General features: G+C 48.3%; 1 protein-coding gene across 5 annotated transcripts in view; it reads right to left on the bottom strand.

Moving 5' to 3' along the window:
- Positions 1 to 5034: 5034 nt before the first annotated feature.
- NDRG3 (NDRG family member 3) overlaps positions 5035 to 11234 on the bottom strand; it is a 74429-nt gene continuing 68229 nt past the window's right edge. For 2 of the 5 annotated variants that reach the window (XM_032419355.1, XM_032419356.1), the window contains 4 exons: positions 9145 to 9180; positions 8970 to 9021; positions 7737 to 7775; positions 5035 to 6641 (listed from right to left, as the gene is read on the bottom strand). In XM_032419355.1, the coding sequence (XP_032275246.1) occupies positions 6460 to 6641; positions 7737 to 7775; positions 8970 to 9021; positions 9145 to 9180 (309 nt within the window). In that variant the 3' untranslated portion in view covers positions 5035 to 6459. Of the gene's footprint in view, positions 6642 to 7736; positions 7776 to 8299; positions 8357 to 8969; positions 9022 to 9144; positions 9181 to 11234 lie in introns of all 5 variants that reach the window. The other 3 variants (XM_032419357.1, XM_032419358.1, XM_032419359.1) reach the window with 2 other exon arrangements.

The raw sequence follows: 11234 nt of genomic DNA, 5'->3' as shown, positions 1-11234 counted from the left end.
CATGAGGCACCTGGCCCATAAAAGGTACTCAATACACATTAACTAAATGGACAAAGTGATTATTAGCTCTTTGGACAGGTGTCTTATCCTTAGAATAATTTTAATTTCCAGAGTAATGCTAATTTTTTCAAACATTTTATTAAAGTGTTTCAGGGAGGTGGTTTCATTCTTTCAGATGGTTTCATCCTTTTCATGGAGACGAGGAATAATTATACCAGCTTGGTTCCCTGGAGGAGCTCGCGGAATGGCACAGGGACATAGCAGGCCTGGCCTTGCCTTTGAACCCTTCACCATGCCTGGGTAAGGATGGGTTTCTGTCATTATCATGGAGAGTTCTGTACTCATAGGGATGGAGCTCCTTAATACAAAACGGGCCCATCTTTAGGAAATGGCTCCTGGCAGCCACTTCCTGCTCAGACTTTGGGATCCTGAAGCCTTTGCAGGCCGAGACAGAATTCTGCTTCCTGAGAAGATCTCTAATGCCCTCACTGCTAGGGCTCCCCTTCACATCAGGTTTTCAATATCCCTGCTGCTCCCTAGCCTGTCCTTTCCCCTGGGGTATCAGATACAAGCTCTATGCTTAACTGTGCAGACATGAGTCCAGAAAACCTCAGGGAGAGATCTCTCCTGGGTAGCATGAGTGATTCATTCAGACCAACCAGGCTCCAGCTGTGTGACCTCCTTACACAAAGCAAGTAGCCTCTGTCTTGTCTTTGAATTGGGGATAGTACCAACTCCACTGGGCTGTGGGGAGAATTCGGGGAGCTGACATAGAGTGGGTGCTCAGTAAAGGTTAGTTTCCTTCCCCTCCTTCAGCAAGACAAAGTCACCACAATCACCAATTGCACTAAACCCAAAGACTTCTTCCTACAGCAGGTGGAGCTGGGAGATGGACCCAAGAGAGGTAGGAGAGCCACACTCAGGCTGGAAGCATCCCCCTTCCCTGATCTCTGCCAGCTCCCTTCACCTGGCCTGGTCAGGGCCAGGCAGCTTCCTGGGGTGAAATGAAGACCACGGGGTATGTAGGCCTGGGAGGTGATGTTGGTCAAAACTTTAGAAAGAATCTAATTAATTGCACACGTATTTGAACAATTTACTGTGTGCCAGGCACTTTCTTGGGGTCCCGGGCCAGTGGGTAGAAGGAAAGAGTAAAGGCCGCTGAGACCAGCACACTGACTGCTGTTGTTTTTTGATCTTTTCACTGTATCCTGTGAGAGCCTGGCAGCTTTGAAACCCATTCACATACAATGATTAGGGCTGAGAGAGGGCAACCTCGTGCTCACTCTCACGCAGTTGGTTAGTGCAGAGCTGGGTCTACAAATCCACGTCTTCTGTGTTTTTGTGCTTCTGAAGCTATTTTTTAGTGGTGAAAGTAAGAGTGATGAATTTGGATTGAATTCAAAGGGAGACCTCTCTCTCAACTGAGAAACATCACGCTTTTGAGAGGAACTGTAGACTCTAAGCCGAAAATGCCTTCAGAGATTATAATTCAGACTCCTCTCATTCACTGACGTCGGAAGGCTGGAGCCCAGAGGGGGCCCCAAAGTCCTACAAGCATGCTGGTGACCGAGATAGGACCAGAACAGGCATGAAGACAAGCTCGCAGGCGTAATATAATTCTTGGGGGGGGGGGCGGGCAAAGGCAGAATGGGGGAGCCTGGGTTCCTTCAGGGACCCTCAAAACTACCCCCTTACATCGTCAACGGAACAACTTATTTTCCTGGAACTTGTCCCCCCACTGTAAAGCCCACTCCCAGCCTCTGAGGGGACCATCCTTCCTCACAGTCCCGGGGCCATCAGAAAACAAAAGCAAATGTACTTACTTGGTTTCCTGTCATCAAAGCTTGGGGCAGGGGCTCAGCTTAGATGCATGCTTTGGCTGGAGAGGTTAGGGCTTTGGAAGGCCCTTCGGAACATCTGCCGAAGTCCTTAGTCCTAGGACACCCAGAATCCTCTCAGCCTGGGAGACTCTTCAGGGAGATGTTCTTGGTATCCCTTTGTGTGGCTCTGCATCTGCTGTGGTCAGCAGTTTGTAGACCTGGGATGGGACAGGAGACTGGTGCTTCTTAGGAACCCCCCACCCTGGACAGCCCTCCCAAGCACAGCCAGGCCAGGGAAGAAGGCCCAGGGCTCTTTGAGCTTTGTCATAGGGTCCTTGGGGCTCCCAGCTCACATCTGCAGGCTCTGTGGTTCTCACAACCACCCATTTCCTCTGACGGCATCACAGACCATCAAGGAGCCACCTTCCCCAAGTTCCTGTTTTAAGCAGCTGCCTTGTCATGATCCCAGAAGGAGAGGTTTTTCTCTGGTTTTGTGCCTTGGTCTTGCCTCAGGAACACAGAACTGAGGTAAATGAGTAGTTTCCCATTCTTACCTGACCATTATAATCATCTTAAGTTCTTGTCGGTATCAGATTCCTGGGCTCCTCCTCCATCTTCTGAATCCAAGTCACCCGAGGAAAGCCTAGGAATCTGAATTTTATATACTCCAAGAGATGCCCTCAACTGGCTTTGGGGGAAGCACTGCCTTGGAGGGATGTGTCCTACCCTTTAATGTGGATAGGTATCCCTTGGGGATCTTGTTAAATCGCAGATTCTAGTTCGGTGGGCCTGGGGTGGGATTGAAGACTCTGCATTGCTAACAACTCCCAGGCAATACCCATATTGCTGGTCCATGAACCATACTTTGAGTAACAAGACCTGGATAGTGGTTCTCCAAGTGTGGTCCTAGGACAGCAGCCTCAGCATCATCTGTGAATTTGTTAGACATGCAAATTCTTGGGCCCCATCTCAGAGCTACTAGATCAGAAACTCCATTAGGTGGGGCCAGCAATTGCTTTCCACGAGCCCTCCAGGTGTTCTGATGCACAGCCCAAATCTGAGTGTCACTCAGCTAGGATAAAGAAATTTCTGACAGAATTGCCTTTGATTGGTGTGTTACCTTCAGTCATTATCTAAATAACCACACCTACTGCTCCCTTTCCATTAGGGGCTTAGTATTCCTGGAGACATGATTTTTTTTCTTAAAGATTTTATTTGAGGGGCGCCTGGGTGGCTGTCAGTTAAGCGTCTGCCTTCGGCTCAGGTCATGATCCCAGGGTCCTGGGATCAAGCCCCGTATCAGGCTCCCTGCTCCACGGGAAGCCTGTTCTCCCTCTCCCACTCCCCCTGCTTGTGTTCCCTCTCTCACTGTGTCTCTGTCAAATAAATAAATAAAATCTTAAAAAAAAAGATTTTGAGTGAATGAGGGAGCGAGCGAGCACAAGCAGGGGAGGGGCAGGGGAGAGGGAGAAGCAGACTCCCCTGCTGAGCAGGGAGCCTGACTCAGGGCTGATTCCAGGACTGTGGGATCATAACCTGAGCGCAAGGCAGAATCTTAACAGACTGAACCCCCCGCCCCCCACCCCCCCGAGACATGCTTTTTAACACAAAATGGCCCTGAAATAGCTCCTGACTCCAGCTCAGACTATGAAGCCTTTACTGGGGCCCTGCCAGCTAGGGCACACTCCAGCTCAGGTTCTCCCTTTCTCCCAGGGAAGGCTGGTTTGAGACTTAACTCCATGGGTACTTGGTGTGAAGAGCTGAAGAAGCCAGAATGGAGACACATCCTGTGTAAGGAAGTTCTAATCAGGATGTTAGAATGGGTGACGGCCACTCAAGGATGTGGCCCATGGCAGGGAGGAGACTGAGCACAGGCCCACCCTCCTGCTCCTGTCTGCATACCATTCTGGCGTCTACCTTCTTATCAGACAGGAAAGACTTTCAGACTGGCCTCAAGGTGAGGCCCAAGAAGCCACCTGAGAAACTCCCAGATTTGCCGCTTACTAGTTGTGTGACCATTTGTAGTTACCTCTAGGCCGGTTTCTCATCCATAAAATGGGACTAGCATGTTACCTCATTGGACCATTATTAGGAAACATATAGGAAGGTGCAAAGGGCCCCAGCCTACAGTAGATGCTCAATAAAGGCTGAATATGAAAATGCATCGATTTTGGAAGAACTGGGAAATTTTTCAGGCTAGGTGACCTTGACCAAAACACTTAACTCTCCTCAGCCGTTTCTTGTCTGTACAACAGACCTGACCACTTTGCAGGGGTGCCATGAGAACTGGGTAAGATGAGTTATATGGAAGAGCTTTACACAATCATCTTGTAGTCTACCTGGCTACTTCCTTGACTCTCACAAGGCAGGCACCCGAGTGTTTTTGGACTAAACAGGGAGCAAGGAAATGAAAATGAAGAGAGGAAAAAGTCTAATATGGACCAGTCAAGTGTAGTCAGTTGGGGCCTGACTCCCGGCACAGAGCTAAGGTGGGAAAGCAGGTGACCTGTCAGGTAAGTTTATGAAGGCTGGAGTGATGTGGGTTTTAAAAGCAACTGTGACCATCAGACCACCTCCAGCTCAAGAACCGTCATCCTGTATTGTCAGGAACTCAGCTTGGTGACCTGTGTCTGTCCACGTGTATTTGCTTTGTCTCCTCTCCCAGAACGAGCAGGTTCTATGCCATTTTACAAGTATCTCCCACAGACACAGCAACCTTGATGTACTACTATATGGTAGCAGCAGCCCCTGGATCATTCAAGACTGATCCAAGGTGGTGGCCTCCTGATACCACTGGTGGGTACAAAGACAGCCATTTCTGGAGAAATACAGTCTGGCCTGTTTGAGGAACCCAGGCAAGTGGTTGCAGATTACTACATTGGGGTGGGACCCAGCAACCCCACAGAGATGGCAGGGGTGAAATGCAGAACGCCTTTCTGAGACCTTAGCTCTCCTCCTCCATAAACCGCATGATCACGCTTCTCACAATTTTTGGTTTGACAGGGATAGAGGTGTCAGATGGGCTTGGAGTTCAATCCTGGATGGGTTTATTGGTATGACCTTGGGCAAATTATTTATCCAGAGTCTTAATTTCTTCTTGGGTGAAATAATGATCAAGTATGTGAAAATGCCCAGCACAAAGCCCATATATAGTGACTTGGTTCCACCCCGAGCCCCAGTGCGTGGCTTGAAAGAAGTAACACCAGCAATCGGGTAACAATGAGACATATACAGCTTTATTTAATAATCTGTAAAAAGTTGTACTCTGGCAGAGTGACGCATTCCCTATCTCGGCAGAAAGCGAACACTATGTCTGAAAAGCCCCTTCCTAAGACTCAGAACTGCGTAACCCTGAGCTTACATCTGATGCCCACAAGAGCGGGGCCCTTGCTGTGTGGCAGCTGGTTTCGTCCTCCTCCCAGCAACACTCTGGCTGGCTGGGGCCCCTCACACAGCAGTCCACTAAGCACAACTGTACCTGCGCACGCTGCCCTTAGAGACCGGCCCCTTCCCTCTCTTCTTTGAGAGTTATCTGTCAAGAGTCTTTCTGAGAAATGGGTTCTGTACCAATTTCACTTCGCTTCCACTAAGTCAGCTGAAGTCAAGGCTGTGCCTGTGACGCATGATATTCCGTTGAGGTCTGTGCCTCCTCGCCCAGCTGGTTCCTCACCATCTACATAATTTTCAGGCCATACCTCTCCTTTTTCAGAGCAGTGAGGGGTGGAGAAACACTCTTCATCCCAGACCCAGGAGGCACTTCTTGTGGATATCTGGTAAGTGGTATCAGACACTGCGGAGACAGCAGCTCTGCTCTGGCAGAGCAGAGGCCTGGCATGTTGTTTTCCACCTTCCTGTGCTAAGAGAGTGCAGTAATGATGCCACACTCACTTAGGAAAAACTCCATGTTGCATCAGAACCTCATCATTCATGGGCTTCTAAAAGAATATATCCCTCCCTTTTAGTTACAGAATAACATATGTGAATGCATTTGGACAGAAGGAGGTGGCTGGCCACGCACGCTGTCTGCCTCTCTATGTAACAGGCTCCCTTCCATTGGTCACAGTCAACAGTAAGCACGATTGGTTCCACATTCCTCAGAGCTGCTGAAGTCATTTTGCAAATCGTGTTGACCAATTCGGAACCAAGAGAATGCAGTGGCCTACCCAACCTAGAAACCTGTTCTGTTTATTTCCCTTAAAAACACCATTGAAAATGAAAAAGAAAAAAAGGTCCCCTTTGTTTTTTGTGCAGAAGCTCTACAAGAAAGCATATCTAAAATCACAGAACTATGTACACACAAACATAGACACGCGTGCTCACACACATACATCAGGATCAAAGACTCTTGTCAGATACGTAGTTGGGAAAGCACGAGGAAAAGCTGGCAAGAGAAGATATGGAAATGTGATCAGCTAAGGATGCTGGAATGTTACAGTAATGGCAAGGAAGTGATTCTTGGTACATACAAAAAGGAGGGCGGGCGGGCAGGCAGGGAGAATGATAAATCCAAGATACCAGAGAGTGTCAGTGGCCATGCAGGAGTTAAAGATAGATGCCAGTTTGCTGGATGAAATGTTATATTATGGAGTGGTTGTTTGAAGGAGGGTGGACTTGCATGGTCCAGGGGAGGAGTATCTGCTTAGCAGGACACCTCCATGGTCTGGTCTCTGTCCACAACATCAGGGGATTCAGAGGATTCTTGAGTTCCATCCGACTGATTGCTGGTGACAGATCGGCTGAAGGCACTTTCTCCAGAGCCGATGCTACTCGAGGTTGAGTGGGTTCGTGATCGGGCGAGCCGGGTCATGCTGGCAGATGGTACTGTAAGAAAGAACCAAGGGGACTAGAAGATAGTACCCTGGCTAAGCTTAGCTAATCCAGAAACTTCACCAAAGGCTTTGTTTAGCTTTCCCAACCCATTTAAGGTGAGACCCAGGACAAGACATAGCCACCTCCATTTTGCATTATTTGCTTAGGTGAATGGCTATATGCAAGGCTGCTTTAATCCTTTGGATCTGGTTGGAATCTCGGCTGATTCTAGTCCACTGAAGAACATGGGGAAACCTAAGTCCAGAGTATAGCCTCTTAGCTATGCCCACGCCATTCATACAGTGATTAGGAAAGAGGCTTTGGGAACCCAAATAGGTAACCAAACCCTGCAGTGCATGCAAGACTAAACCAAAAGAAAGACAAACCGCACAAGTATGAAGGTGTTTCACAAACACAGTGCAAGCCCGATACAACAAGACTACCATCCGTGTCCACAGGCTACCCTTGCTACCTGGGGAGCAGACATGTACGAAGGTGTGGGTGTAGGAGAGGGCAGGTGGGCCTGGCACTGACCTCTATGCAGGCTGCAAGGTAAAGGATGCCTGCGAGGGAAGGGCTCTGGGAGTGGGTGTTTCACTGACCAGTTCTACAGCTGCTTTGATCCTAAGGTCCTTCCAGCTCGGCCGGGACACGGCCTCACCCGGCATAACCTCCCTGCCTATCCTCCTGAGGCACTGACCACTCCCCCAACTGTCAGTTCAATGCTGGGGTCAAAAGATGCCATCACTGCTGTAGCTTTCCAGACACAGGATCTGGCACTCCTACTTAGAATCAAAGCTGCCCTTCAATTCCTGTGTCTGGGGTTCATGCAAAGATGAGCAGGTGGTGGTGGAAGAGGGGTCGTGCCTAGTTTCAGCTACTGCTGTGACCCTGGGTTTGGGTAAGAGGAAGCCTGATTATTACAACCCGCTCCTTTCTTCTGGGGAACCAGGGCTGGACCTGCAGGCTAACCCTCTTAGGGCACAACGAGCCCCGTTCTATCGGGCTCTCACTGCACAGGAAAACCGCGCACATGCTGCAGGCAGCCGATGCAGCCAGGAGAGCGTGGCTGGGAGGCAGGGGCGGGGCCAGCACGGAGGAAGGTACCTGACTCGGTGCTCAGGTGACTGAGCTGCACATACGGGACTGGAAGCAGGATGGACACAGGAAAAGGCAAGTTAGTGACCCAAGAGTGCCAAGTGGCAACCTTGGCTGCCTAGTAACACTGACAGAATACTCTAAGCTGGGGATGAGTTTTATTTTAAGGTCTCAGAGAAGAGTTGAGGCTGACTGATGTTTTATAAGCATCTCAGATGTTACTTCTCTCAACTAGTCGAGGGCAACTGTTTTCCCCTCCACTATAAACAGCCATCTGTTTTGGATCAGAAATGTGCTGGAAGATCAGCTATTTCCTAGGAAAGGGATGAGAACTGGCTAGGAGAGGGACTTCTCCCAGTGAGCCAGAGAGATGTGGGTGTGGGCTCGGCTGGTAGTGGCTCACAGACGGGCATGACACAGCCACTCTGGACGAAACATACACAGTCTGCCTGCCAGGCACAGGGCTATACCCAGGGGTCAGCTGCTGCCCAGGCGGCTGTTCAACGGCCATTTTCCACACTTAAACCAAAGACAGGAAAAAAAATCACTCTCCTGGGTAAAGAGCTCTGTACCTGGGTTGAAGAGTTTTTCTCCTTAAAAATTCCAAGAAAGGAGCAAGTGTGGATAGTCTGTGACAAATGAGAAAGCTCAGGGGTCTCACAATACAAGAGACCAGGACAGTGGCACACGATATGGACACATCCTTGGACTCGCTCTAAACTACTGTGCAAGTTCATTTCCTGTGGTGGGGCGGATGTAACTGAGGACACTACCCTTTTCTTCTGAAGTCTCCATTTTGTTTCTCTAGGCCATGAGTCATTACCAGCTGAGTTCAAATGCAAATCCTAATTTCAGATTCACAAGCTTAGGAAAGCCTAAGCCTCAGTGGTTGAGAACATGGGCTCTGGCGTCAGACTGCTAGGGATCTGCAGGTGAACTGTTACCCTGGGAAATGTGCTAGCCTCTTTGAACCTCAGTTTCTTCTTCTATAAAATAGGACTAAAACAGAACTTACCTCTTAAGGTTATAAACACTGAATGCCCAGCACAAGGTAAGTGCTTAATAAGTGTCAGCTAACCTTATGTATATTCACAGATGAATGCTCCATAAACATTTTGGTTTCTACTTGACTTCAGGCTGGCTAGCACAGAGGTTATGCCCTGAGAAATGTGTGCTCCTCAGATGTCAAAATGACCCCACTATCATTAAATTTTTGCTAGAAAGAAGTTTTATACTACTCACTGTAGCCCATTCCCTGCAAAAAGTACTTGAAGGCCTCGGTGAGCTTTCCAGGCTGGGAGACAAAATAAGAAGGTATTAATCTTTGCACACAGAGAGGCAGAATCAAATGAGTGCTTTAAAAAAAGACAACAACAACAACAACAACAACAACAACAACAATAAAGCCCCTCCTTACCTGTACTACTTGGGGCAGTCCACCACAGTCTGCCATCTAAAAGAGGAAAAATATGTAAGTCAGCTGGTACTTATCCTTAGGGGACATGCTCTGAAAATCCCTGAGCCCTTTCAAACAGGACAGGATTGAATTTTAGGTTCCTTAACTTAATGTTTAACTGCAACCAAGTGTAGGTTTCCTCAATGCACTCTTTTTTTTTTTTAACATTTTAGTTTGGGTTTTTGGTTGTTTTTTTTTTTTTTTAAGATTATTTATTTATTTATTTGACAAAGAGCGAGAGAGAGCACAAGCACTGGGGTGGGGCAGAGAGAGAGAAGCAGACTCCATGCTGAGCAGGGAGCCCGATGCGGGACTCAATCCCAGGATCCTGAGATCATGACCCGAGCAGAAGGCAGACGCTCAACGAACTGAGCCACCCACGCAGGTGCCCCTCCTCAATGCACTCTTATACGAAGACTTACATCCTAGAAATAACCTTGGATATAAATCTGAAAAGATTTAATACTTACTCATCAGTAAGATGTGGAGCCTGGCCTTTAGGTTGAGAATTCAGGCCCAGGTTGAGAATTTCCCTTTAAGGGTGACAGTGAAATTAACCACTGTCTTCAACTATGGTTCTGCCTCCACCTGAAGAATGTTACTTTCAGAGTCCTCAAACAGCATGAACCTAACTTCTCAGGGTACCATGCTTCCTAAGTTCCCTCTCAGCCCAATATTATTTTCATTCTACAACTAAGGGGATTTCTCCAATGAGATGGTGATGTTGAATTTGGCCAACTCACTTGGTTAGCCACTTTCCTCTCAAAGCTGGACTTGGTGAGGCTGTCTCTCACTTCATAAATATTTACAGCTGGTTATTCTCACTTTTTTTTTTAAGATTTTATTTATTTATTTGATAGAGAGCGAGAGAGGGAACACAAGCAGGGGGAGTGGGAGAGGGAGAAGCAGGCTTCCAGCTAAGCAGTGAGTCCAATGCGGGGCTTGATCCCAGGACCCTGGGATCAGGACCTGAGCCGAAGGCAGGTGCTTAACGACTGGGCCACCCAGGCACCCCTGGTTATTCTCACCTGTGCAAGGATTTCTAGAGTAGGGTTTTGTTAGCACACACTGGAATTACCCAGAAGACTCATTAAAACTCAGATTCTTGGGTTTCTGCTCTAGAGATGCTGATTTAATAGGCCTAGGGTGGGGCTCAAAAACTTGAATTTCTTTCCTTTTTTAAGAGAGAGCATGTGTGTGGGGCGGCGGGCGGTAGGGGCAGAGGGAGAGAGAGAATCTTAAGCAGACGCTACATCTAGGGCAGGGCTCCATATCTCATGACCCTGAGATCATGACCTGAGCCGAAATCAAGAGTTGGATGCTTAACTGACTGAGCCACCCAAGTACCCCAAGAACTTGCTTTTTTTTCTTTTTTTTAAAGATTTATTTATTTTATTATTTATTTATTTTTTAAAGATTCCACTTATTTGACAGAGAGAGAGAGAGAAAGACAGCACAAGCAGGGGGAGCGGCAGGCAGAGGGAGAGAGAGAAGCAGGCTCTCCACCGCAGAGCAGGGAGCCTGATGCAGGGCTCGATTGCAGGACCCTGGGACCACGACCCAAGCCAAAGGCAGGCACCCAACCAACTGAGCCACCCAGACACCCTAAAGCTTTATTTATTTTAGAAAGGGAGAGGCAGAGAGAGTCCCAAGCAGACTCCGTGCTGAGTTCAGAGCCCGATGAAGGGGCTAGATCCCATGACCCCAAGATCATGATCTGAGCCAAAGAGTCGGACGCTTAACTGACTGTGCCACCCAGGCGCCCCAAGCACTTGCATTTCTAACAAGCTCCCAGGTGAAGCAGATTCTGCCAATCTGCAGAAAACACTGTTTCTAAGGCATGGCCCAACCACGGGCCCACCCTCTTCCTTCCAGCTATTACTTATTCTGTACACAGTATCCTATTCAGGCTGACTGGAACTTAAAAAAAAAAAAAAAGAAGAGAGCGATAGGGGCACCTGGTGGCTCAGTCAGTTGAACATCCAACTTTTGGTTTCAGCTCAAGTTATAATCTCAGGGTTGTGATATTGAGCCCTGCCCATAGTGTGGAG

The sequence above is a fragment of the Phoca vitulina genome, unplaced genomic scaffold (genome assembly GCF_004348235.1).
Source record: "Phoca vitulina isolate PV1807 unplaced genomic scaffold, GSC_HSeal_1.0 scaffold22, whole genome shotgun sequence".
Classification (NCBI taxonomy): Eukaryota; Metazoa; Chordata; class Mammalia; order Carnivora; family Phocidae; genus Phoca; species Phoca vitulina.
This window is presented reverse-complemented; position numbering and strand designations above follow the sequence as displayed.